Source organism: Chiroxiphia lanceolata, chromosome 22 (genome assembly GCF_009829145.1).
Source record: "Chiroxiphia lanceolata isolate bChiLan1 chromosome 22, bChiLan1.pri, whole genome shotgun sequence".
Classification (NCBI taxonomy): Eukaryota; Metazoa; Chordata; class Aves; order Passeriformes; family Pipridae; genus Chiroxiphia; species Chiroxiphia lanceolata.
In genome coordinates, this window is record NC_045658.1 from 7,958,429 (window position 1) to 7,986,277 (window position 27,849).

A 27,849-nucleotide genomic window follows, 5' to 3' on the forward strand; every position below is an offset into this window, starting at 1 on the left:
GGGGGGGCCGGAGCGGGGGGGGTGCGCGCAGGGCCGAGGAGAAGAGGACGTGGAAGAGTTGTCCAGAGTGCGTTGTAAATGACAAGCGAACGCGTCTCCCGTGTGTGCGTGCCCGGCACTCAGACGGACAGAGCAAGGACCAGCCTGTCGAGGGTTCTGAGCGGAGCCCCGTGTGGGCAGCACACAAACCATCCTGTGCCGGGAGCTGCAGCCCGCACCCATTCCAGGAGAGCCCCCACCAAAGTCCTTCCCTGTGACTTGCTCTCCTGTGCGTGACCTGGACTTGAACTGCTCTGTCGGAGCTCTCGTGAGCCCAGCTACCAGGGAACCAGAGCGGGTCTGCCAGCACCTGCGAGCACGGGTTTTACACAATAGGGCTCTGCAGCTAAAGAGCTCCGTTAGCAGCTCTGTCCTTCAAAATACTGAAACTTCTTAAAACCAGAGGCAACATCATCCTTGAGCCTTGGGCATTTCCCGTGTACCGTGAGCCTCAGGAAACTGGTAGAGCCCGGAGAAGAGCAGTGGCTCGGTTCTGCGCTCTGTCCGTGCGGGGCTGCCCGAGAAGCAGCAGCAGCAGCTCGGGTCGCGCTGCCGTAGGAGGGTGACGCTATCACAGTGGTGAGCACCGGAGCGCTCTCTGAACCTGCGACCTGAGTGACCGTGAGAAAAGCGGAGCGTGTTGGAAACGGAACGGGAGGGCGGGCGAGAAGCGGGGAGGGGCCGCGGCGGCAGCGCGGGCACAGCGCGGGCGGGGCCGGGGCGGGTTCCCTCAGAGCCGCCCGCGCCCCGGCTGAGGTGAGTTATGGCTGCTGCCGCTCCGGTCGCGTTGCAGGTCTGGCTGGCGAAGCCCCCGGAGGGCGGCGGGGGGACTCGGGGCCACCTGCGGAGGCCGGGGGGGGCTCGGCGGCCTGTCGGAGTTGCCCCGCTCTGACGGCCGAGCAGGCTCGACCCCCCCCGCCGTGCCCAGCCCCGCCGCTCGCGGCCTTCTGCCGGCCCTTCTGCGTCAAATGGCGCCGCGTCCCAGAATAGATCAGTGTGTGGGGACCTGGCCTTCTGTACGGCTGGCGGAGCTGGTGAGCCGTAAACCCTCCCCTGCCTCTGTTAGCGGGCTCTGTGGTCGGGGCGTTGAAGGGTGTGATTTTTTTTAAAGGCAGCCTTCTTAGAGTTTCTGATTCGGCCGTGTGCCACAAGCCACCATCTCCAGAAAGGAACATGTACCCACGCAGGGAAATACGTTCGCTGATAGGTTTGAGGCATGTACTGTTCATGTGCTGGCCCTGAGGAGCAAATGCAAGACTGGTATTTACTATGTGTAGGTAGCTTGTAAAATGAATTGGTTATTAGGTCTGTGTAACATGGTTCTGCCTTCTCAAAAAGAGTCTTTCCCTGGTAGCATTTACAGCAGGACAGCTATTTACATATGGACCACACGAAGAACAGTACTAATGCTCAAGAATTTGGCAGTGTTTTACAGTAAATGTCTAAAGGCAATAGGGAGAGACTGCATTTTGCTAAATTAGGGGAAAGAGTAAAGGTTTCAGGATAAGGTGCCTATTTGCATCTAAAGAACTAATGAAATAAAGGAATACAAACTATGATGTATTTTTCTTCAGTAAAAAGCAAACGCAGTATTTCTATGTTGTGGCTAATCAGGGAGTCTTTTGCTAATTAGTCAAATTTGTATGAAAATTATTTTGCAAAATCAATGTGTATCTTCAGGACAAGTTATTAAGAAGCTCTAGGTTGTCCTAAAGTTATTACTAATAGCTGTGATTTGAGTATACTTGCTCAGTTGGCTTTGCATTGACAGTACATAAAGTACATAAAAGTAGGATTTGACACTAAGTGAATTAGTCTGCTTGGGCTGGTTCTGCATGCTGCAGGGTGTTCTACTGTATATTACTGCATTCTAGAAATAACATCTTTCTAAATGTGGCTAACAATAGGGAGTAAACCTGAAAATAGATGGAATTGAAGCAGGGTAAGAGGATGGTTTTCTTTTGTATAGGCGGCTAAAATGTGCATCACAGTTAATGAAGGGCTCTCAGTTGCTACATGCATTTCTGAATGGAAGGTCCATTTTGTCCAATAAGACAAAAACCTGTCTTCTAGAGGGGTGACCTGTGAAATGCCTTCTCACATCATGGATGCTTTCGCAGACTTCAGTCAGACCAGTATGAGTTAATGGGTATTTTACATGATGTAAAGTAACTTTAACTTAACCTTCAAATGGAAATTTGTCCCTTCACCTCAACTTGAATTTAGAAGCTAAAAAAAAAAGTCTTAAGCCTGATTTGTTCCATTTGCTAAATTCTGTGGTCTGCTCCCCCATCACACGTGTGCACACACATTTTTTCCCCCATAAAATTGTGAAATACCCAGAAAATCTGTTTCTGAGGTTTTGCAAGAGCAGTGGTCAAATCATTGTAAGTCACGGGAAACTCTTCGTGAAGCATGGTGTGTGGAAACTAAATACCAGACATGAGGTCAAAGCTCATGCAAGCCCTTTTTATAAATGCTGACCTGGGTAGGAGTCAGTAGTCTCGGTGTGAGTGAGGGTGTGCAAACTGAAAACAATTCTGCCACCCACCTTGAACCCTTTTCTGGCAGACACAGGTCATGTAAGGTCTTGATTAGGCCAAGCTGCTTCCTTATCTGATGCTGATGTGCTGTGCCTCCCACTGCACAAGTGCCTTAATCCCTTAGTATCATAATGCATTTTTTTTTTTTAAAAAAGCTCTTTAGTTAAACAGAACTGCTATGAATATTGATTGAAGCTACTGAACTATTTTGAGTTGGTTTAAGTGAAAGATACTGCAAAAATGCAAATAACTCATTGTTAAGTTTCAGCATCAGGAAAGATTTGTACTAGAGCATTTGCTTTCTAACCACATTGTCTTTTTCTACCCTCCTCAGCCCCTCCGTTCACAACCATCTCAGCTAATAGCAACCCCTCAAGATATGGCCTCGAAAAGAGCATTGGTGATTTTAGCAAAAGGGGCAGAGGAAATGGAAACTGTAATCCCTACTGATGTTATGAGAAGAGCTGGGGTGAGTACACCGACAGTGAAAAATCTCTTTGTGAGTGTGTGGTCAAGGGGAAATCTTTGCCTCAAGTTGATGTTCATTGCTAGGAGTTCAGTGTGTAATTTGTTGTGTGAGGTGAAAATTTCCCCTACCACCTTACCGTTTAGCAAATGCTTGTGCCATGCCCCTACTAAGTATGCTTGACAACTGACATTTGTGCAAAAGGTAGACTTTCAAAGTAAGAGTCCAGTGTGGACTAGAGCAAATGTTTCAAGTAAATCTTACTCTGTCAGAAAACATGGCTACTTCCATGCATAGTAACAGAAAGTACTTTTTTTTCTAGGGGTCTGAAAAGCTCAGTACCTTACAGCTCGTGACATTATGTAGCTTTTCCTGACCTACTTTTAAAATTCTATTAACTAGAGTTTGGCTGTTGCAATTCCTCATGATGTTTGTTACCTTGCAGCTGTAGTAGTACATCTCATTAGGTATGAAAATAATATTTTAAATAAATACACCAACTTCGCTTGTGTAGAAATGACTAAACTGCTCCCATCACCTCATCACTGTACACCCCATTTTGGCTGTCATAAGAGGAACAAGCTTGTCTGCTTGTTTAGTGAATGTGAGCTGTGCCATGCATATCTATGATGTTATGACCAGGCATCTAAAAGTCAAGGGAGGAAAGTGAACATGCCATAAGTGTGTTTGAGAGTGGCTGGAGCCTGCAAAGAGACTTCGATTCATTATCTGATCTACTTAGTCTGGCTCTCTTGCATTGTATTATTTGTTTTGTTTCTAGCCTGTGGGATCAGATAGTCTCCATATGTCCTGTTTGAAAAGTTGAACTGTTAGAGTTATTTGTCTACTTCAGGTGAATATCACTGCTTACTGTGTGTGCTTGGACTTAATCATGGTTTGTGGGAGCTTAAGTGTTCCCTGGGTTGTGACAGCTTTCAGTAGTGCTTTGCTCATTCTGTGTACTATTTAAGAACTAATATAGAAGAAAAACACCCTAAATTCTTGATTTGTCATGATATATTTGTTCTTCTCCTAGATAAAGGTGACTGTTGCAGGCCTAACAGGAAAAGAACCAGTGCAGTGCAGTCGAGATGTCTTCATTTGTCCTGATGCTAGTCTTGAAGATGCCAGAAAAGAGGTTGGTCATCACCTTGATCTAATATAGTGGCCAAAATAGCCTTTCTCACAGCTTCCGAGGTGAATTTGGAAAGCCTGTGCATTACCTTTAGACATATATTGCGTGTTGTGTTAGCTCTATGCAGCAGTTAATTACAGAACTGCACATCCCACTGTGCTCCCCTTCAGTGTTGTCCTGGTTCATAGCATGCTCAGTTCAGACAGATCTCTTAATTCTGCACAGGTGTTTGTTTTTGCAAAGCATCAACCCTAGCCCTTTATTTTTCCTGTTAGTTGGCCCAATGAAATACCATAATTTGAATCAACTCCAAAGGAAGTTAAACAATGTTATAGTTAGACCTGTACAGTAAGGTTCGAGCAAAACCACTTGTCTTTACAATGCATTTGCTTGCTGAAGCTCTTAAATGCACTAGGCTTAAGAGTTAGTTCAGTGGCAGACTTTATCAGTAATAGGTTCTTCCTGGAACAGGAAACAGTATTTTATTCTGTAATTGGAACTGGTTCTCTGATCATAAAGTGTTGTTCAGTGGAAGAAAAGGTTATTTTGCTTGTCACTTGAATCAGCTGTAGTGGGCTTCAAACAGTGTAATGTATGTATCAGTCTCTGTTCAACAGAACAATTTTATCTTTTGTTTGTTTAGGGGCCTTACGATGTCGTGGTCCTGCCTGGCGGTAATCTTGGAGCTCAAAACTTGTGTGAGGTAAAATTCTGGTATTTTAAAAATTCATAGGCATCTTCATGAGTAGTGGTGGTCTGCACTTGCTTAGTAATTCTGCAGATTCAGTTCAGCCTCTGAAAGTTCTCTTCTGAATGAATCAGTAAACTAAATATCAATTGTCTGAAGCCTTCTTGTGACTATATAGGTGAGACAACTGGGTAAATTCTTGCATTTGAATCAAAATGGAAGAGTGCTCTGTATTGTGGGTAGATCTCTGTTCATAGTCATCTGAAGATGAAGCAGTTGCAAATGAAGATTGAATTCCCTGAAATATGAAATTGTCCAAAGCCATGGACTCTCTTCCTTTGCTCAAGAATCCTGTCTGTGGTGCAAAGCTGTTGCAGTGGTGGTATAAATACCTTGTGGAAGGCAGGCAGACAAACAAGTCAATCTATCAGATAGGATTTAGATGGTATCACACAGTTTGTAAACCCTGGAATATGAGACAAATATCCCACATAAATCTTTTTAAGAATGATGGAGACTATTTGGAGGTATCTTATGAATACTCTTTTGTGTTTGTCTTGTGAAGCTTTCAGACAATTTTCTATGTCCATGGGTTAACCAGCTTTTATGTAGGCCAGGTACTTCCTTGCAGTTCCTTCTGATTTCCTTGCTCTTTCCTTGTGGGGCAAATATGTATTGGTTTCAGTGTCTCTCCTTCTTAATGTTCTCATTGCCCTCTGTCCTGAGGCAGGGTGAAGAGGTGTCAGTTGGTTTTCTGTGTAAAACATGTTTATGACTTTGCAATGGAAAATATTTCAGACGTGCTTCAAATAATCAATTCCTAACAATGACTTGTGATATCATGTTTCTTCATACAGTCTACTGCTGTGAAAGACATTTTGAAGGACCAGGAAAGCAGAAAAGGCCTGATTGCTGCTATATGTGCAGGTGGGTTAACAAGGTGTCCTGCTTTATAAAGCATTCGGATGTTTTGAAGGAGCATGCAGACATTTTCCTGTCTTAGAAATTTGTGTTCCTGTAATTTAGTAGCAGGGATTTGTACTATATGTGCACCCATCAGCATCAGAATTTTTTATAAATTTAATAGCAAAGAAATCTCTAAAATAATTGCGAACACTTATCCTGCAAGTTCTGCTTGGTTCCCAGTTCTTTCCAATCAGTTGCATTACTGTCTTTAAAATAAAAAGTGAAAGGTAATGTGCTAGGATTTTTTTACAAAATATGTGCTTATTCTGATGATCTTTCTGCAAGGACACAGCGCTGGCAGAATATCATTGCTGTAAATTTATCTCACATAACTATTCCTGCCCTTTAGCTTTAGAAAGAAGGCCATACATATAAAGTTACAGTCTCCCCCTTCCTCATCTGAGTCATAGCAAAAGATGGACTTGGTTTGAGGAGAGGTTGTCTGCTTACATATTCTGCACAGCTGAGTATCCAGGTCATTACTTTGTAAGGTATGTATGTAAAAAAGCAAGATGAACAATTGCCAGTACTCCCAACTGATCTTAGAGGCTGGCCTAGGACCCAAAGCTGAAGATGAGGAGGATGGCAGTGAGTGCATAAAAGGCCATCTAACAGAGTATGTTCGTAGAGTGGATTTTCATTTTTGTTTTCTTGTATGTTGCTGGGGCTTTTTTTTGCTTTCATTCTTCAGCGAGGTGATAAGTATGCAGAGTTGTGAGCATTCTTGTACTTGGCAATGATAGTCTTCTCTTATCTGTATTTCTTACAGAACAATCCAAATTCATGGTTGCCCACTAAAAGCTTTTGCTGGTAATTAGAGTGGTTAATTTCTTTAGGTATAATATTCTTAGAGCTCATTCCATCTGAACACAAAGGAGGTTATTTCCTGGACTAAATCCAAAATGAGACAAATGCGCAGAAATGAAACTCAGATTAGGGAAATCCTGCCTTCATTTTCTTTTGGAATTCCCATAAGGATTTCCTATCAAATGACTTAACACTTCTTGACACAAACTCAACTCAGGCTAAGAAGGAAGTATGAAAAGAAAAGAGGAAAACTGTTAAAACCAAAAACTTAACAGTTAGCCCATGGTCTGTCCAAAATACTGTTTGGCACACACTTGCGGCATGCAGAGACTTGCTCAAATGAAGTTCTACCTGGTACATCTCTAAAGTCAGGATTTAACAAGGTTGTAAAGTAATTGTAGCTAGTTAATGTTCAGACTGAAATGCAGACCTTTTGCTTCTTAGCGTCAAGCAGTTTTAAATAAAATGTATTATGTGGAATTGAAATGACCGTTGTCCTCCACTCCTTCCAAGGCAGCACAGTCATGGTAGGACAGTGTGGGAGCTGTAATTGAATGCGAGAGATTATACAGCTTGGTTCTTTTTGAGGCTTTTTGCTTCAGAGGTGGGGCTGGCATCAGTTTTTATAAAAAGTAGTCTGTCCACAGTGAGCTTTGGACCCTTGAGAGCCTAATGCCTGAATATATGTTCTTAGAAGTGTTTATAGCAGAAGACAGTTCCTCACTGGTGCAACTTTTCGTCCTTACAGGTCCTACTGCCCTTCTGGCACACGGGATAGGGTTTGGAAGCAAAGTCACAACACATCCTTTGGCCAAAGATAAAATGATGAATGGAGGTATGTAATGACTTTTATAAGTTTCTCTCCAAAGCCTTCTCAGATTTTTTTTTGTCTACCTGAAACCACAATTTAAAGAAAGGAAGATAGCTTTTGTATCTTACTTTGTCTCTTTGAATTTCTTTAATGCTTTCTTGAATGTAATCAAAATCTAACTGAATATGCTAAGACTGTATTTCTAAGCCTATTTCACCTATTTAATAAACAGGGCTGTATTAACATTCTCATCCTTGGGGAAAATACGCTGCTGCTGTCATGCTAGGAGTGTTTATTGCCTTATCTTCTCGAGGCTGAGCCATCATCTCTTGCCCTTTTGGTTCTTTGCTTCAGTGGTCCAAGCAGCAAACCCCAGGAGCACCTTTCATGGTCTCCTGTGAATAGGGCTTTGGTTCTGTGAGCAGCTGATGGATCCACACTTCTTTCTCCTACCTAAGGGAAGTGGTGGTGAAATGCTATGAAGTCATTCTGTGAACATTAATGAGTCTGAAGGTGAGCAGGAGATGGCAGGGTTCTTCCAATTTCTTCTGCATGTAATTGGCAGAAAAGAAATTTCTGAATAGCTCCACAAAAGCAATCCGACTTCCAAAAGTAAACTCACAGGAGCTGACAGGGAGAATGAGTGCTTCTTAATGAGCTTATAGAATCAGAGGTGCATTCTCATACTATGTGAATGGAGCTACCAGAGCTCCCTGCAGGCCCTTTTCTTCCCTGAGGACTGCAGGCAGTCATGGAGGCAGGCTGGGCCCGCACAGGTGGCTGAGGTGCCTTTGGCAGGTAACCTCTGCTCCTCAGCAGAGCCTGTGGCAGGTGAATCTGTGCTCTGTGGCAGCTGTGGGCACTGTCCTGGAGACTGACCCTCTTTCTGTCATGTGTCCCCCCCAGCACACTACAGCTACTCTGAGAGCCGTGTGGAGAAAGACGGGAACATCCTCACCAGCCGCGGGCCTGGGACCAGCTTTGAGTTTGGATTGGCCATTGTTGAAACGCTGATGGGGAAGGAAGTGGCCGAACAGGTGAAGGCACCTCTAATACTGAAAGAGTGAAACCCTGGTATGAGACAGGAAGTAGGACAAATTTGGATAGAGAGTTACATCCTCTGTAGAATAACTGTAAGCTGTACTGTTGTAAATACAATTTAATTTTGGGTGAAATTAGCAACTGTACTTACCTTAACTGGGATACCATAACAAACCAAAGGTCTTTATCTCTGGAAAAAGATCGTTAGCAAAAAGCTTCATCACAAAAAAGTAGCCAGCATCTAATAATCTTAGTTAACTCTTGGATGGCATTTAAAAATCACATGGAAAAAATGTTTGCCGAGTAAATAAAAATGAAGCGGCCCTGCTGGTGTGTTGGTACTTCGTGTGTTTTCTCCCAGCCCAGACTTCCGAATCCATTTTGCCACCATGGCTATCCATGTATTGTTCAAAACAACGTCTGTTTAGATTCTCACACAGTGTGAGCTGAAATGAGCGTTGGAAAAAGCTCCCTAGGGAGGGTGTCAGGGCCCCAGGCCTGTCAGTGTTCAAGAAGCATTTGGGCAACACTTCTCAGCTATATGGTTTAACTTTTAGGTTGCCCTCTGTGGAGTCAGGAGTTGTTTTTGATGACCTTTGTTAGTCTCTTCCAACTCAGGATATTCTATGATTCTATGACATAGATTATGAAGTTGTAACTTAGAATTAGTTAAAACAATGTTTGGTTTTTTCTGTACAAATCAGGCAAATAACTAGTATTAATTCTAAGACAGTGTGGGACTAAATTAAAAGTGTGAATATTCGTACCTTGCAAGCAACCTTAGAGTTCCTACAGTTGAACTTGATACCTTGAAATTTGTCTTCTTTATTAAATGATCGCAGATCCATTGAGCTATTTGAGCAGCTAATAATCAGCATAAATCAGGAAGGTTGGACTTGGTAGCATAGCACCAGGTAGCAGTGCTTCTTCTACTTACTATAATCGGGACTTGCTACAAGCCTAGCTTAAGTGAGCATATGTCAGTTTAGAGGAGTTGCAGGGCATGTCTCTGGAAGAAGTAGTGGGGCTATATTCCCATGGGCATTAAGAATTTGGCATCAATTTTTGTCTTTCCTGCCTTTCTTTTACCAATATTCTGCTGTTACCTGGCTCTGTCAGCCGTCATACTTTACAAGATGGCTCCTCATTGGACTCTGAAGTTACCACAGCATCTGGAGATCTGGCTCTGCATACATCTGAAGTGCATAATCTGAACCATAAAAAATCGCTGCATAGGGGCCTTTATGATTGCTTATTTTAATGGGAAACAAGTTCATTCTCAACTACTGCATTTTGGTAATAAAATACATGGATACTTTTGCAAATTTACAATTTAAAAATGTCTCTATGTTGCTAATATCTACTGGAAGAACTGCTTCAGCTGTATGCTCTGCCTCTTAATTTGTTTAGGAAATATGTTTCTTTAGCTTTTAAATATGCTCAAGATATGCAAAAAATTATAATCTATGTAAGATTGGACATGTTTGTGTGGTAAATCCGCACGTCTAACTGGTATTGCTGTGCAAATGTAAACTAAATGATGGAAAGATTCTTTGTCCTAGATACTGGAATAATTACTTTGTAAATGGGCATGATTCAGAATACAGGAAAAACTGTGCATTCCTGGGTTGCAGTACTGCTTTGTAGAATTAGAAGGAAAATACTTTCATGCTTGTTTTGTTTTTAGGCTTCCAGAAATATTTTATAAAGAAGTGGCCAAAAATTTGATTATAAATTTCTATTTTTTATTCCAAGGCTGGGATAGTTCAGTTTACAGCAATGAGGTTTTCAATGTGTATATTTGGGCTTTCCCGCTCCCATTAAAATGATAATAGGAAAAACAATCAGAAAAATGAGCCGAGCCCATTAATACATCTGATTAATTTGCAGATTCTTCAACTTTGTTCAGCAAAGGACTTGGTAAATGAAATATGGTAGTGCTGCTTGCACCACAGTTAGTTACCTTCATAAAGCTGACTGTTCTCAACCTTTTACATTGCAGATGTTCAACAAACATGAATTTATATGGGTTCTCTCTTTCTGCTAAGGTGTCATTAAGTTGGTCTTTCTGTTAGGATAAGTATATGAACCAAGATTAGGCTAATTTTCCTCTTAGGGTAAGCATTAAGAAGGAATTTGCTGATTTTAGGGGAAAAAAATGCCTTCCAATTTGTGAAATGCCTTTTTCCTCTCTCTTTTTCCATTTCATACAGTATTTCTTTTTTTTGCAGATCTCTTTTCCTAAAATCCCCCGTCTGAACAACGAGCTGAGGTACTTTTCTGCTCAGTGTTTCATGTACACTAGGAACTTTGTGCCTTTTTATTATTGGCAAGTGTTAGTTTTAAACTGAGTCTGTGTTAATTCGGTATATGCTGCCATTGAACTCAGCTTAAACTGAAGGGAATGCATCCACACTTCTCTAGCTGGCATTTACCATTTTGTTTCCTGACAGCTGGAAGATTTTGGGGTTGGTTGTTTTCCTGATGAAAAGGGTAGTCAATCAGCATCTGCTATATGTCTCATATCATCTCTCAAGAATAGGGTAGGTTTTTTTTCCCTCTCGATTCTGGTGGTTCTGTGGGCTTGAATGCATAGTGGAAAGTGAGTTCTCTTACAGAATTGAGAAGTATCATATGGCTTAGAAACAGGAATGTACAGAAGATGGCATAGATGCTAGTGCCAGCAGTGAATACTTGCAATGATGCATTTATCTGTGCTGACTTTACTCATGAATGCATCTGATGTGTTAGTTGCTTTTCCCTGGTGTTTTGTAAAGGAGTACTTTACCTTCCTTTTCGTTGTGCAGAAGGGAAATGAACGCTTGTACTAGGAAACCAGGAATAATGCAGCTCTAGTCTCCTGTATGGGCTCAAAGAGACACAGGCTTTGCTAGTAACTTCCAAATAAATTCCCTCCAGCAAAATCAAGAGGGTTTTTTTTTTTCCTCCTTCCTCTTTGGAGAACTACAGAACATTAACAACCTTAACATAATTTAAAAAAAAAAAGGAAAGAGTTACTGCCAGGTGCCAAGGGTGATGTTCTCCAGCCAGTGCCAGTTCTGTGCTGATTGCCTGTAGCGAGGAGAACAGATGGGGCCCTGGTGGCCTCACCACCCCACCTCCCCCTTCTTTCAACAGGCATTTTCTTAGACCATGAAGAGGAGTTGGAGGCTTTTGCCTCTCTAGCTTTGGGTCTTGGCTGCTTGTGCAGGAATTTGCACAGAGCCTCTGGGGAGGGAATATTCAGTCTCATGGAGTTCCCCAGGGCCACAGCCAGCAAGCCCCACCTGCATCCTGCTGTACTGCTGGAGAAAACTGGGATCCTGCACTTGTGTTGCATTGGTCACTCCCTTGCACTTGAATGGCCCAATATGAAGCTCAGGTGTTAAATTGTGGACTGAACTGCTTGTAAAACAGCCGCCTTACTCATCATGCTGCTCCAGGGCATGCAATAGCATCCTGTCTTATCATGGAGAATGCTTTTGATCGAGTTGGTCCAGATGACGGGAGAAGCGTGGCCTGTGAGAAGCAGCATGTCCAGAGCACCCTGCAATGGCTTGTTCAGTTGTTGGCAGCCTGAAAGGCTGAGCAATCTCGAGCTAACTCCTGTGCACAGTGTTGCATTACCTCAAGCTCGGATTGGACTGATGGCTGTGCCTGCTGTCTCTGTCTCAGTGGAGTGGTAGTCTGCTCCTCCAATGGAAAGGTTGCCTGGGGAGTAATGGGGTCCTTGGCCATTCCCACAGAACAATACTATTGTGTATTGCATCCAGCACTGGCCATCATGTGATTGATAAAACCTATAGAAGATAATGGCCCACGTTGTCACTCCTCACCCTTAACAACATGTATGTTTAGACTGTCGGTCTTTAACAAAACCCTAGCATTAAACCATTTAACTTGAAGTTAGGAACCAACCAGTTCATCCTTACTTCAGGCTAGCCCTTCATCTTCAGAGTCTCATTATAGGTCTCCATTAGCCCCTGTATGAAGCAGGAGCTCCCCGGTGCTCACCTCACTGACATGCATTTTTAAAAATGTGTCTCAGATGGGGCTGTCTGTCCCTGTGGCTTTTAACGAAGCAACAACTTCAGTTTGTTGGTTTTTTTCAGCATGTTGAAAAGATGCTCTGGAAAGACAACCCTCCTTCCAACTAGCAAAAGCAGTTTAGGCTATTTGAATCCCATGAGCAACAGAATGTGTCAGGGTGTGTGCTGTAATCTCTGCCCTGGGTTGTTAGAGGCCTCTGCATCACCACGTGCCTGTTGCTGTGCTGGTGCTATGTACATCCTGCATCACAACAGCACAGTCCCAATTCGAATTGCTTAAACTCTAAGTGTTGGGGTGTGCAACTGGGATGCAGGAAAACTTTTCTTGAATAACTTGTCAACAGGACATGTGACAAATGAAGTCACCAAGTGCAACCTAGTATGGTTGGAGTCTCATGTTTCCTCTGGATCTTGCCTAATACAGGGATTGCAAGGCAATGAGTAACCTTGCAAAGACACGCTTGCTGTTTGCTTGTGTCTCCCTTGCACCTTGCCATGCAGCAGTTGGACTCAACATGGCATGAGCTGATATGGTCCTTAGCGTGAACTTCCTGCAAGCTGGTAAGTGCCCCAAGAGTCTTATGCCTAAAGACTGCTCAGTGTGTAGCGTTGGTTGTGTGTTCCAGTTGGCTTCCAAAAGGGCAGTCAGTAGTGCTGACACTGCCCTTGAAAAGTTGTTGTGAATAATAAGCATATTAACAAAGGTAAAATAAATATTATAGGTAAGGGGAACATGTGTCTGTCACCTGGGTAGGTGGTGGGCAGGAGATCATTCTTCTGGGTCAAGCCTGATGATCCAGTGCTTGATCCAGAGACTTTGTGCATGGAGGGCCTCTTAGTGTGTTATTATGATAGCTCAATGTGATTAGTTACTAGCATCCTCAAGCAGATTCAGGGTGGTGATGGTGGGGTAATCTGCCATGGTTTTTCATGGCACTATATTTGCGCTTTTTTTCCTTTGTGGCTTTCACATGCTAATAATTTGTGGACGATAGTGTTAATAATCTTCAGCAAGAAGCTGCAGCTTTTCAACACAGAAGCATCTCTGAATCACTTTGCAAGGAAATGAATAGTAGTCCTGGTTCCCATGTTTCAGTGGCATGACACTTAAAATTTGGAGTACCTAACACCTTTTCCAAAATTAACCACAACTGGGATCAAGGTGCACCCCAATATATAAATAATATAGCAACAGTCTATGAGCAATCACAGGTGTGGCTTCCATTTATGATTCAGAAAAAATAATGAGCTCTGTGGATGAAAATAGGCATTTGGGCAGGGATTATGCAAGGTCTGAATTATGATGCAGGATGGGTGGGGATAACACCTCTTTCAGTTTACAAATGCTAATCACAAGCTCAGCAGCCAGAAATCTCTGCAGCACTATTTAACGAATATTAATAAGTATAATTAAACTTTGTGTGCTAGATTTTCAGTGCCAAAGAGCTATGTGAAATGCAAAATATGCTATATGTTTTTGGTTTTAAATGAAAATAAGCTGCTTTAGAAGAAAGCTAACAGGAAATTAAAAGATTAAACTACTCTAAAAACAAAAGTTTACCCCAGGAACACTCAGTACACACAAAGAAAATGAATAGGCTACCTAACTACAGAGAGCCTACAAGCAGATAAAATGAGGGTTTACCTCCATCTCCAATTTCCTTCTTGACATAATCTAGAGAGTATGTATTTAGCATACAGCTTGTAATAATATTAAAAGTGTTTATAAGGGCCACAGTCTGTAATCATGAGTTTGAAGAGTGGGAATTCTACCATGACTGATCTGGCCATCACCTTAACCTTGAATTCCTGACAAGACTTGGGCTGAACACCATCAGCAATTACTCCCTACTGTAATAACTGCCCTTACAAAATTGGTGTCTTTGTCCTGGACTAGAAGGATGCTTTCCTTTATCATGTCAAACTTAACACTTCACTCAGACTGTTTAAAAACTAAACCAAGGCTGCAGCTGGAGTAAATGCAGTCTTGGTGGGTGCTCTTCTGCAGTTTCAGAATGGTAGTAATTGTGCCAATTGCAGTCTGGGAGTGAATGGAAAACTCCTAGTGACAGCAGCAACAATCAGTAATTTTAAATGACTGCAGATTTAATTATGTCGTCAATCTGCATGCTTCCGAATCAGGTTTAATTTCTGGTTTTTCTCTTACAATGCAAAAGAAGCTGATGATTAGCTACAGCTCTGTGTTACTTAGTGACTTTGTCTGTTTAAGAGCAAGTTAATATAGTGAAGTTAAGCTAACGGGTTTTTCAAGTCACCTGGTACTAACACAGCCTCTTCCTTTCAGGAAAAGGTATGCTGAGGCAAACATCCTGTCCTTTAGTTACAGCTGGACTCTGCTTCTCTAGGTTGATTTGCTAGTCTGAAACTCATCAAGTGAGGGGTGTTTTGCCAACACCAGAGCAGCCAAGCAGCACTTACCAACACAGGGTGAATATGACAGATGCTTCTGCTGTCACTTGGTACTTAGAGTGTGCTTTTGCTTGTGCAGTTTTGAGCCTGAGGGAGAGGTCACCCACACCCTCCCCTCCCCCTTTGCTGGCAACCACATCTCATTGAGGTCTGTTCGTGATCCTGGGTTCACTGTGGGGCTGCCCTGGATCCAGCCCTCTGGAGTTCGCTGCAGTACAACCCCCTTTGCCTCAGCACAGCTGCTACCTCCTGGGACTCAGGAGCCCTCACCAGCATGGCTGGGTGGTTCCCAACAGGGCAGCTGAGAGCAGGGTGAGCAGTATATATGGCCTGCTTCTTGAATAAGGAGGCTGTGAGAGACACTGCTTTTCCGTAGATGCACCTTTTTCTTCCCTGCTTTAACACAAATTCCTTGACTCTCCAAATTTCAGTTTATCAAGTAGTAACTTCTTTGAAGTGTGATTATTCCAGTCAAATCTAGCTGGCAAGGGTCTTTGTCCTCAGAGGCAAAGCTGTCAGGCCTTGCCTAGGTGAGCCCAAACTCTGAATATTCAAACATGTGATCAGATTGTTGCAAAAGCATGTTGTGTCCTGACAAGTCTTATCATGTGCCAGGGGACAAGCAGAGAAATGTCTTCTGGCCAGAACTTGCAAAGCTTCCCCCACAGCTCTACAGCCTTAATTACTCACTTGGAAAACGAAATACAATTTTTGGGTCATGCAGACTTTGTTCCCCAATGCACAGGAATCTGGTGTCTTAAGAAGCAAGGCTTCTACCTGCCTTTGTCAGTGACCCCCTTAGTGTCACACAGAGAGAATCACTGAATTGTGGACCAAGTCCTCAATGAAACCTTATTATTATGGATTTTTAAAGATTAAATGGCCAAGTTACTTAAATAGTATAAGACTTGCCTATAAGTTACTTTTCCTTTTACTCAAGAGGTATGTCAGCTCTGTAACCTGTTTGAATGTCCTGCTCATAGCCAAGCAGTTCAGTTACTATGTTCAATTCAGGTTCTGTCTGTTTTACTTCAGTTGCACTAAACGCAGTTTCTTGCTTAACTTCTGAAATGAGCCTTAACATCATGCTGTAATTCAGCTGACACAAAGCACATGGTAGGAAAACATCACTACAGTAAGAGGTTGTTTTGTTTTTCTAATACTCACTCAGGACTGAGTAGAAAATACCAACTCTCAGGAAAGGAGTATGCAATTCTTTTTCCTAGGAGAAAAAGTAATGGAGGTTAGGTTAAAAGTCTTCAACATTTTAGGAATTGCAGAAAAGGTTATGTAAGACCATTCAAAAGCACAAGTTTTATAATGGTTTTAAGCTTTTCAGCACTATAAATATAAAACCAGCTTGTACTCAGAAGCAGATCAAGTAAAAAATCGGCTGCTGCTACATTAGCAGTTTTTTAGGGAACCTTTACTGCTAACGGAAGTGAAAATATGTGCTAGCAGGCAGGGCTGGAGAAACTCTAACAAATACCCCATTTTGTACCAGGTATTTTGGCTAAAAGGGGTGGGTTCAAGTACCAGGAATGGAGTGGGACCAAGAGGCAAAAGCTAGGAGAGATTTACAGGGCAGTTGCTTGGGTTTAGACTGAGTTCTACTGGAATGACAACTACCGAGTCTCTGCTGACTCTCACACTCTACAACAAAACAGGTGCAGCTGAGCAGTGTTGATCTGTTTGCTGTAGCAGTGATGGTGTAACTGAGAAGGTACGTTATTTCACAGTCCTAGGGTTAAAACTGCTCGTATTTAAGGGGAAGGTTACAAGTATAAATTTTACTTTTTCCACCTTAGAAAAATCTGGTTCTGGAAAGCAGAACTTTCAGTAGGCTGAGCATTCCAATCGACAGCCTTGCACAGGATTAGGTAGTTTGTTTATGTTTTGAAGGCCAATCTGCATGTTCTTAGCAGTGTTGCAGCACAGCAGTAAGTGTTTAAGCGCCTTTATAATTGAAGCTTAGTAATCTTCCCATCTGTAAAAGCTAAGTGATTAGCCACTACTGAAAAACTGCATCTGACATTTTTCCCATACAGTATAATTCCAAGGATGGTAACCTGCTTTATACTGAAATAAGCCCACTGACAGAACTGTTCAGACTGCTAGATCAAGGCAAGTATTTACCTACATACACAGCTTGAAGATCAAAGTTGTGTGATGCTTCTTATCTTCAGTAACCTTATCCATGGCTTGCATACTACAGTGAAATACACTTGTTTTGTGGTAAGTATTCACAATTTCTTTCCCCTTCTAACCATGCTATCTATACTCAAAGTTTTTTCATCCTCAGAATATAAGTAGTTCACTTTCAGTGACCCTTAATGTACAATTTAGTTATTTTTTTTTTACCAGGTGAGAAATTGAAGAGAGGAACACTCCTTGCCTCTCTTTTCTGTATGATGGTGGCTAACATGCTATGGGTGACTCTAGAAAAAAACTAAAGTCATTCATGTTAGGCCAGATAACTTAATCTCACAGAATGTTTTATTGCCAGCACAAAACTATAGACAACATGCTACCAGGTAGTAACGAGGCATTAAAATTAACAGTGTCCAATGTGAGTTATTGAACACTTCTGCAGCAATCTTAATTCTAATTAAATGCAAAGTGAATTCAACATTTGTTGTATATTTAACATTACTGACTTTGAACTTTGCAGTAAATGCAGAACTCAAATGCACAATTGCATACACTATTCAATAAAGCAAAATCCAAAATGTATCATAAATAAGTATTTTATAACTTTATTAAACTCAAGACATGACAATATTCAAAATACAAAGTGAATTATTTTTTATTCAATACTGTACATGATGCAGAAATATCAGTGCATTTCTATAGCATGTATTTCACCTTCATTTAGTTTGTACTAAAACAAAAAGTAAGCTTTAAAATAGCTCAAACATCTCATTCAGCAGTTTAAACTGTAAACAGCTTGTTTACTTCTGTTAGGAGGAACACATTCATCTTCTGTACCCCCATTAATGAGCACCCTTTCTCTTGTGCTTTTCTGTAAGAGGATAAATGTAACCAAAATGAGCATGAGAAACTGCTAATGTGGCACCTCAGTGAACTTCAGTGGATGGCTGAGGCACAGTGAAGAAAAATTAAACAGCAAGAAGCAGCATCAAAGCAGCAAGAGACGGGACTGACACTGTTCATAAATGGAATCATGTTTTTCCCTCATACCCTCCTCCTCCTCCCCTAAAATACTGAACAGAAACCAAAACACAAGACCAGCTTGTGCTGTGTTTCTGTATTTAATACAGTCAGAATTTCAGACTCTAGGTGAGCACACAGTTGTTACTGCCTACCTGACAGCAACCGTGTGGCTGCTCAGGACACTCTCACATGTATCTAGGATCCAGCAGGAAAAGAGCAGCAGCAGAGGCTTAGCAATAGCTGGTCCAAGTCTCTTCTAGGAAAAACTGCAAAACTGAGCCAAGTGTGTCTAGCAAGTGAATCCACAAAACCAACTCACTTTAAAAGTATATTAGCATCAAATTAATTTGTAAAATAGATTAAACTTTCAAATTGTGCTTCCAATATGCCTGCCAAGTCTTGAAGTGGGTATCAAATCTTGCAGTTACCTTCTTACCAGGCTGACATAGCCTAGTCAAAGAGAACAGAGTCTGTTCTCAGTACGGTTACTGTATAAAAGAAATTTTGGAAAATACCCAATACAAAAACTGTACTGCATTACTTGGTCTGTTGTCTGCTTTATAAGTGACTCATCAGCAAAGCTCGATTTTAGTTGTTTTTTTTTTTTGATAATGTGACTACCAAATACGTTCATCTAGGTAGCATACAACTGGCCAGCTGTGACTACTATCCCTCCATGTTTCTTTGTATGGGAACTTTGTAGGTTTTCAGCTTACATACCTAGACAAACAGAAAGAGTCTTAAGAAACGTATCGAATATATGCAGCATAAGAGGACTTTACGATCCACTTTCCAGTTCTCAGAGGTCAAACTGCTCCTACTTCATTATCTGAGAACCATAAGAACTTTGTAACATGATAACAACTGAGCTGGGACTGACTGTGCTCCCAGAAACTACGGGGAAACCACATAAGACAGGTGTTTTCGTTTCAGGTGACCACCTATGTCCATTCTGGGTTTTGAGTCCAGTTTTGTCGGAGCTGAGGTGGCTGTGCAGTCACCAGACCAGGACTGAACCTCAGTGTTAGAGCTCCTTTCTTCTGCTTCTCTGAAGAATTTCTCATACTTGTCCAAATATGGAGGCCTTTCAGGTAGCAGATAGTAGTGTGTTGAACTGGCCTTCTTACCATTTTCAATAATTGGAAGAATGCAAGGGACCCTGTTTGAAGATCCTTCACTATTTTGTCTTTGTAGAGCTTTGCTGCTGACATACTTAGGATCAGGTGCAAAACTCTGGGTGGGGGGCATAACCCCATTGAGGTATGATGGGAGGCTTTTGGGACTCGGGGTACGGGAATTGCTGTGTGACAGAGGTTCTCTTGGGGGTACTTTTGGAGGCCTGTCTTCATCGCTGTACGCGCTAGAAGCAACTTCTGCTGACCACCTTCTGTAGTCTGGTTTGAGTGCCCTTGGAGGTATGGGAACCCTTGGTGGAATCTCTGGTTTATCTTCATCAGAGGTTGGAGAAGACCTGTTTAAGTGTCCAGATAGTCTTACTATTGGTTTATTAAGAGATCCAGCTGGCCCAGAATGGGACCTTCGCAAGCGTCGATGCAGCTGCTGTGGAGGAGGGTAAATACTGGATATGTATACATTTAGGCTTTGTGTAGGGTTGGAATCTTCTGGTTTTGGTCCTGTTGGAGTATCAAAGTATGCATAGTTGATCTGTCCACAGCCCCTAAAGCTCCGCCGACTTGGAGCACTGGCTTTAAAAGGAGGAAGTTCATAATCTTCTAACAAAAAGTCAGTATCTGAGCTAGTCAGGAATTCCACTTCTTTGTCAACCTCATCTGAAGTAAGGTCTTCAGAAATAGGTAGAGGGGGTAGAGGCCTGGAGCTACGATCATTGGAAGATGCAGACAGGAATTGAATTGGTCCATTTTTTATTGCCATGTGAGGAGGTGTTTCTTCAGAAACACAGCTCATGGTTAATGACAGTTTACTAAAGCCAGGGACGAGATGGTCTTCATATCTTGAAACTGTCGGTTCACTTTTGGGACTTACAGGAAGTGGACTGGATTTCTGAGATGGGACTTGGATGCAACTTTCAGCAATGTGGTCATTCATGGAAGCCTGGTTGGAAGAGTGCCCTAAAAAGGTGAAAAATTCTTAGAGACACTTTTCTAAGTAACACTCTAGCACATGACTTTACCGCTGCATATTTAATTCCTTCTAACGCAACAGTTAGTAGTGTCTGTTTAATAACTATAGTAGTGAAATGTAGGTATTACAGATCTCTTCTGGTCATGGATTTATGCTTTAGTTAAGATAGCAGCAGATTACTTTATTGTTTCAGGCCAGTGCTCCAGTTAAATGAGGTAGTTCAAGAGACCCCATGCATAAGCAAGAGAGAGCTACAGCTACAAAGATCTCAGCATAGGACTACAACAGAACAAGTACTATTTTAGTAAATGGTTTTTCTGTCAGAAGTGTAATGGCAACTCGAAGGCATCATAAGTACAAGGAAAAGGTGTGTCGGAGTGTTTTTGTTTGTTTGAACTTCATCATGTTATTTAAAAGTGGCTTTTTTGGTTGGACTTGAATAGGAGCGTTTTCTTGAAATGCTCCGTTCTGGCACCGGGGGGCGCCCGTCGCAGCCAGGGACGGGTCTGCGTCGGGCCCGAGGGGTTTCCAGACAATCCACTGCACTTCTAAACACTCGTGTGTCAGCTTTTATACTCACCAATGGATGGCAAATGCTGCTCTGTCGATGGACCTAAATTATATGCCACTGCTATAGGGTCCACATTAAAGAAAGTACTAAAAAAAAAAAAAAAAAGCCTTCACTGTAAACAAACCATAGGTCTGTCACCAAATACAAGTATTCAGCATACTCATTTTATATACTTGAAGATGCAACAGATTAAAATTTTAGCCTCACTCACTTCTCAAATCCACTGTGGCTACCCCAGCAGGTTTTCAAACTCCCCATGCCTTGACTAGTGTGAAGAAATCCGGTTTTTAATGGGACTCTCATCTCCTGAGCAGCAACTCCTGCAGTTGACATTGTGCAGCGTTCTCTGGTGATGTCTCACGACTTTAGATATTCAGTACTTGACAGGTTTCCTGCGGTTTTCATTCCCTTCAACAGAGAAGACATAAATATCAGAAATGCAAATCTGATGATTTCATCTCTCATCTGAAATTTCAGTATTCAAATAATTAAACAGCTCGGTAGAAAGGCCTTCTGTCCTACTTGCCAATAGAAAAACCTGACCAAACTTCTTGCTTTGAGTCTATCTGTAAAATTGAAGTAAAAAAAGGTAAGTTCTCTTAGAGAATTACACTGTAAAGAAAAAAACCCACGTTCAGTAAAGCTATTGATATATAACAACTGTGCATCAACAACACTTCAGTTCTTGTACATAAACTACTAGTTATTAATACAAAAAAGGCTTTTAAAAAGTTTTCTAGAACAATCTACTTAACTTTCTAATTGCTATCTATCTTTAGTTTTATCTTTTTGCTAAAGAGTTTATAGTTTCCAGTGTAGCCAACAAATAACAGCCTAGTCTGTTGTTAAGTATTACCTTCCATAGCCTTTGCTCCAATAAACAGAATTACTGACTACTTGAACTGGAATTCTAAGACTTCTTTTATATAAAGCAGTAAGAATTAAGATATTTTAAAACAGCCTCAAGTCTTCTAGCTATTTCAAACAAATCGGAAATCTAGTGATTTGAAATAATCGCCACTGAAACCATACTGCTGCATTCAGATCTATTTTGAACGTGTGAACAATGCTTTATCTGGCCCTTTTACAACAGAAACAATGTGTTGGCAATTACTATATATTGAGTAAGTAATCAGAGTCTAAGGAACAAACTGACTCACTTGGTTTTGCTTAGGAAATTCAGAAAGGATTATTGGGGAGGGGAAGGGGCAGTGTAAAATTAGTCAGCATCAGGAAGGCAGGAAAAATTAAGTCCAAAACTATAAGCCATGATGTTCTATGGGTCTGTGCTTCATCTACACAAATAGCCTGATTTCAGCAAGTACAATATGGTGCTATATGGCTGTTTAAAAAACACACACACACACAAACCCTACCAAACCAAACCCCACTGAAACCAGTTTAATTTGTATCTCCCTTGAAAATCAATAATATGACCATATAATACTAATGTGAACTTCTCCACACCCCTCCTCCAAAAGAATTCCACCAACAGCTGAGGGCCAGCTCCATCAGTGATACCTGCATACTGGCATACCTGTCAAGAAAAACCCTCACAGTATGGTATTGCAGTGGGTACAGAAACAGCTAATAGCTTATGCTTATGGTAAATCTGTTCTAAACCAGGCTTTCTATGCAGATGTGTAACCTTCCTTTTCTTTTAGGAGGAAAGATCCATCATACCTACTTGCAGTACGAGGGATGGGTAGACTCGTAAACAGGACTATAACCAGGTGCCCTGGGATTACTTTGCAGTCCAGCACCACTGGACCATTTATAAACAACTGTTTGAGAAAGACCAACTCTGCTGTGCTTTTACAAATTTGAATTGGGTCTAGTATTGATCATCTTAAGAAAAGATTATATGCAAAATAGCTTCTGACTGTATGTATGTTTATGATGTGCGAGACCCAATCACATTCTCTTTAGAAGTCTGATGGTTTTCTTGATCACGACTTTCAGTGATCACCATTGTGTCAACAGAAGTGGGATTTTTTAATTCACTGCCAGATACCCCGTATATTTTAGTCAGGCATTTCAGAATAACTCTAGACAGGAGGCTTTCATAGAAGTGAATAGGGGATGAACCAGTGCTCTGTCTGCTGTGGCATAGTCCTACCTCATTCAGCCCTCCTGATTTTAGTGAAGACCATGTTCTTCTTTTCAGACAACCTCCTTAAAAAGCTAGTTTAACGCTGGAAATTTTTGTATAACGCAGTTAAGTTGGACCCTTCCCGGTAACAGGAATTGCAGATTTTCATCATGAAACTAAATATAAACATACAGCCCCAGGAAGCAATAACATAGTTCTGTAAGTACAAGCAGAACCATTGTTTATGGGGGAGCAGAACACTAGAGGTACCCATTTGTTAAAATGACTTAAGCAGCATAATACACATATAGCACCAATTCTAAAATTACTTCTTAACATGTTAATGTAATTTGCAAATAAAACATCCATCTTATCAGCTCACACTGTATTGAGCAATGATTTTTTATGCCTCAGATCCTATCCCATAGCAACAAATCTGCAAAAGAAATGAAGGAGAATGAATAAGTGAGCTTCAGGTTAATGTCTACTGTCTATTTCAGTATTTCTGAAGTCAAATGCAAGTTACAAGTAAAAAAAAAATCACTGGTACAAAACACTGATCAGGCAGCAAATGATAGTACTCCACTTCAGCACATGTGCAAGACCTGACAAGACCATGAGCAAGACATTGATTAAAATATAAAAAAATCAGACGGGGGAACAACTGCTGTAGTTTGAGAACACGTGTAGTGTGCTGTGTTAACATACAACCCTTGCAAGGCTTATTAAGAAGCCCAACCTCCACCAGCTCCCATGCCAAAACCACTGCAGGTAATTACTGTGTCAGCTTCCCAAATGCTGTATAAATCTCAGCTCTCAAGACTGATGGTTGCACAATCACCTCTCTGATATCCCTCTGGAATGCTAAGGTTAACATCTAAAATGACATATATTTACATACTCTAGGAAAAGGTAATTTTCACTTGTTTCAATCAGTCTTTATTTTTTAAACATACAGACAATTTTTGCAGCCATAAAACTTGCTTCATTCTAAAAATAACCTCTTTGCGAATTCACAGAAGGTGATCTGCCTTGACATTTCAGAGTTATGAAACTATCCTGAGTGCCTTAAGCTAGGACTATCAAGAGAGGTACTCTTTCAATAAACCACCTAGTTACTTTCTCAGTGGAGTCTAAGAGAGTTGTTGCTTATATTTTAAAACATGCATAAGCTTGTTTGAAGACATAGTATCTTAAGAGGGAGACATGTAACGTGTAATTGAGGAGTACAAACTCTGTATTTTAGACAGCACACTCTTACTAAAGCCGAATAGTATGTATTATATTCTAGTAATTGGCTTTAAAGACCAGTAAAATTTACAAAAGTCAGTCATGAAGATATAAATATCAACAATTCTCAGTATAACTGCTGTCCCAATCCTGCCTCCTTAAAAAGTTAAGGATCTGAACTTAACCATAAATAACATCAAATTGTATTTGCTAAAGAAAATGGACACTATGCAGTAATGAAGCATTCTTGATCTCACACTCCTGTGCTGCTCATTTGCACAGAATGGGTTTCCAGTTACTCTGCTTGTCTGGCCTAGTTATGCATCGATTGTGGCACTTAGGAAGACTGAAAAACTTTTGAAGAAATGGAGTTCACACTGAAACTACAGCTAGTAATTTCTACAGGGCAGATACAAGCCAAGGCAATTCAAAGATCTGTTGATGCATTAGGAAGCTACCAACACCATTCATTGTAAGGCAACAGCACAAAGGAGACACTTTTTAATTGTTCAGGTCTGTTTGCATTAACAAATATGAATAATACTAAATATTGGAGATTAGTGTTTTTTTACAAGGCCAAATATACTTTCAAACTTGAACTAGTGAGTGATGAATAACAGGATAGCTGTGTGCAAGCTGAAAATGGTCAAATGTATCCATAAACAGTAGGGTATGTACATAATGATATCTACAATGTATATGGGAATATGTGGAAAAATTTTTGTGGTGAGTTACAGAAAACATCACAAATATGCAGTTTTCATACAGACACATATCAATAAACACTTGCATTACAACAACAGTAATCCTCTACTTAGAAACTAAGAAGCACTTGCATATATTTTAGCTCTATCACTGATCACACACAGAATCTCATTACTCTGTTCCCTGCTCTCCCAGTCCCAATGCAGCCAAATATTTGAGGCAAGTCAAGTTCATAATGAAGAAAACCTTCCCGGTACGCACAGTAGACCAAAGCACACTCTAAAATGTTTCACTAAATGGGGATGGAATACAGCAATTTGCTGTACAGATTTCTGAATGCCTGTACAAATTTTGGACAGATTTTATAAAGGCAACACTCTTGAAAAGAAGCTGAGATACGTCTTGTAAGAAATGGGAAAGAGGGAAAGGAAAAAATAGTAAGACCTACTTACCCCTTCTGGGAGGGGAAGAAATGTGTCTACCTTAAATCCACAACCTATTTTTGCTCACCTTGCCACCACATTATCTTTAACAAATCTCAGAAGCAATTCACAGGAGGAGGGGCACATTTTTGCACTACAAGTCATCCACTCCAGCTAGCTGTTCCTTATTTGACAAGGTGATGTAATTTCCTTTTTCTCCTTTGACTTTCTATTTAACATAAGTACCTGAGATAGAGGCATCCCTTTTAATATTTAAGCATTTCAGACTTCCAATTGGACTTTAAAAGCTTAAGAGCTGTTAATATACTTTCTGGAACTCCATATACTTAAAAAAAAAAAAACCCTAAACATTTCTGGTTCTCTAGTTCTCATATCATCCCTTAAGTACTTCTGTCTGTGCAACTAGATGAATGCTGAGTAACTGACACCTAGCAGAAACAGCCTCATGAGAAGGTTAGTTTAAACCTACCAATAAATAATTAGATCTTATTTACTATGCATCAAACCTCCATAGTGCAGGTCAGTATTCCTGAGTCACAGACCAAATCATGTCCTGATACGGGCCTCAGAAGATTTTTCCATTTATAGGAATTATATTCTTTACAGTTATTATATAAATGAATTGCATTCTTAACTTCCAGATACTTTTCTACACATTCTGCCAGCCAGAAATAGACCATTCTGTTGCAAAGAATTTAAGACTATGATCACTTAGTAACTGCTCAAATCATAGGTGACTGCAAATAAAACTAATTCTACGGGTATAATCCAGACAAATCGACTGAACAGCAGACAAATGATGTATTTAGATTGTAAGTCAGCTAGTTTGAAATACATTCAAAGAACCACAGTTCATCAAGGAGTTTAAGTTCACTTAAAATTTGGGCTACCATTTCACAGTCCTGCACAGCAAATGGGAGGAACCTGTAAATCGCCAGTAGAAAGCTAATAATTAAATAGCAAGACAATTGCCTTGCCTCTGTTTGTCAGATTTCAGATGCATGCTTAAGGTATGGTACTTCACCCTCCTGAAAATTTTAATGTGAATACAGACAGCTTACATTCAGGAAATAAAAATTCCTATATAGCTGACTCAGAGTCATAACCATAGTGTTAGACACAGTGCGATAACTTTTAATTCTGTTTTCCACTGCAGAGAAGTGGAACTGTTTTCCTCTGAAATAACTCTTATACTGCAGAGGATGACAAAGGGCTTCGCCAAGGACATATTCCCCCTCTCAAAAGATAGGTTTCTATTTTAAAAAGGAAAATAGAAAATTATCCCACATAGGTAAAGAAAACTAGGTCTGTGCATAAAGTAATAAAGGTAAATTGAGCAGTTTAACTAGATTATAAATGCAATTCACAAATGCATTTCAGCTGTCATTCCAGTATAACAAACATTCAAGTATTCCCAAAATGACCACAGATCTTGCCCCCAGAGCCTTTTCTATCCAGTTTATTAATATGTAATGAGGTACTGTTATCTTTAGATCAAGTATAATAACCTTTTTCTTATTACTTCAGAATACTCACAGGCCCCTTAGTCTGTGCACTAGTGACAGGAGACCACTGAAGTCTCCAGAGCCCCCCTGCCTGCTCGCTCTGCGTGTCACAGGCTCTGCGCGTCACAGGCTCGAGAGACGCACGGTCAGTTCTGGAAGGGTACAGCGATGTCTCCAGATTTACCATTACAGACCGGCTATTTTAGAAAATCGAGGATAACCGTGTAATGGGGTAGTAAGTCACAAAGAAATGTTTATTCTAAATTAAGCCATCCTAAATTAGAGTGCAAAGCACAGAGTTCAAGCCCAGAATGCGGTCCCCTGTTACTCCCAGGAGCGAGACGAGCACTGATACTGTTTCGGGTCAGGAAGAAAACGCGTGGCACGCCACGCTGATTTCCAAGAACGTGGTTACGGGCTTCGCTGACCCCGGGCGGGTCCCATCCCCCCTAGAGGGACTCCTGCCGCGGTAGCGCGCCCAATCCCACCGCGGCGAGCACGGCGGCGGTCACATCCGACATCCCCCCCGGCAGACCCCCGTGGGTGAACGACGCCGCGGCGGGTCTGGCCCCGGTGGCCCCCCCAACCCCACCCCGGCAGCACAAGGGCACCAAACGCGCTCCCGCTCCTCCCGCGAGCGGCCCGGACCGGGGCCGCCGCCACCCATCGGGCCCGCCGGCGTGGGCCGCGCCGCGCCTCCGTGCCCGGGGCCCGGCCAACTTCGGCGCCGCGACCCGCCCGACCCGCGTGTGCCGCCGGTGGCCGCCCAACCCACCAGCCACGGCCCCCGCTCCTCTCGCCAGCGGCGGGGCCCGGTGCGGCACGGAGGGGGCAACCCCGAGCCGCGGCCAAGCGGCCCCGGTGCGCGGGCACGGGGCCGGGGGGCGCCGCCGCCATGTGACCGCGGGGCGCGGGCGGTGCCGCCGGGGCCGTCACTCACCCCGACAGTGTCGCGCAGCTCCGCGCGGCCGCCAGCGCCACACGCATGCGCTGCGACTGCGCCCGGTCACTGCCGCGGCGCGCGCCGGCCACCGCCCTTATAGCGGGGGGC

General features: G+C 42.0%; 2 protein-coding genes across 3 annotated transcripts; one reads left to right on the forward strand and one right to left on the reverse strand.

The window, feature by feature from the left end:
* The first annotated feature begins 691 nt into the window (after nt 1-691).
* Nucleotides 692-8,827, forward strand: PARK7 (Parkinsonism associated deglycase). Its single transcript, XM_032708794.1, has 7 exons — nt 692-795; nt 2,917-3,051; nt 4,085-4,186; nt 4,827-4,886; nt 5,729-5,798; nt 7,393-7,479; nt 8,362-8,827. Exons 2-7 carry the CDS (start codon nt 2,962-2,964, stop codon nt 8,520-8,522), a joined length of 570 nt encoding a protein of 189 aa, XP_032564685.1. The 5' UTR covers nt 692-795; nt 2,917-2,961; the 3' UTR covers nt 8,523-8,827.
* Nucleotides 8,828-17,439: 8,612 nt separating this feature from the next.
* ERRFI1 (ERBB receptor feedback inhibitor 1) lies at nt 17,440-27,836 on the reverse strand. Of its 2 annotated transcripts, none has more exons than XM_032708791.1 (4): nt 27,739-27,836; nt 21,035-21,231; nt 20,833-20,909; nt 17,440-20,239 (listed from the first exon to the last, which is right to left on the reverse strand). In XM_032708791.1, exons 2-4 carry the CDS (start codon nt 21,154-21,156, stop codon nt 19,044-19,046), a joined length of 1,395 nt encoding a protein of 464 aa, XP_032564682.1. In that variant the 5' UTR covers nt 21,157-21,231; nt 27,739-27,836; the 3' UTR covers nt 17,440-19,043. The 2 variants fall into 2 exon arrangements, with proteins under 2 accessions (XP_032564682.1, XP_032564683.1); XM_032708792.1 differs by lacking the exon at nt 27,739-27,836 and adding an exon at nt 27,574-27,656.
* Nucleotides 27,837-27,849: the final 13 nt, after the last annotated feature.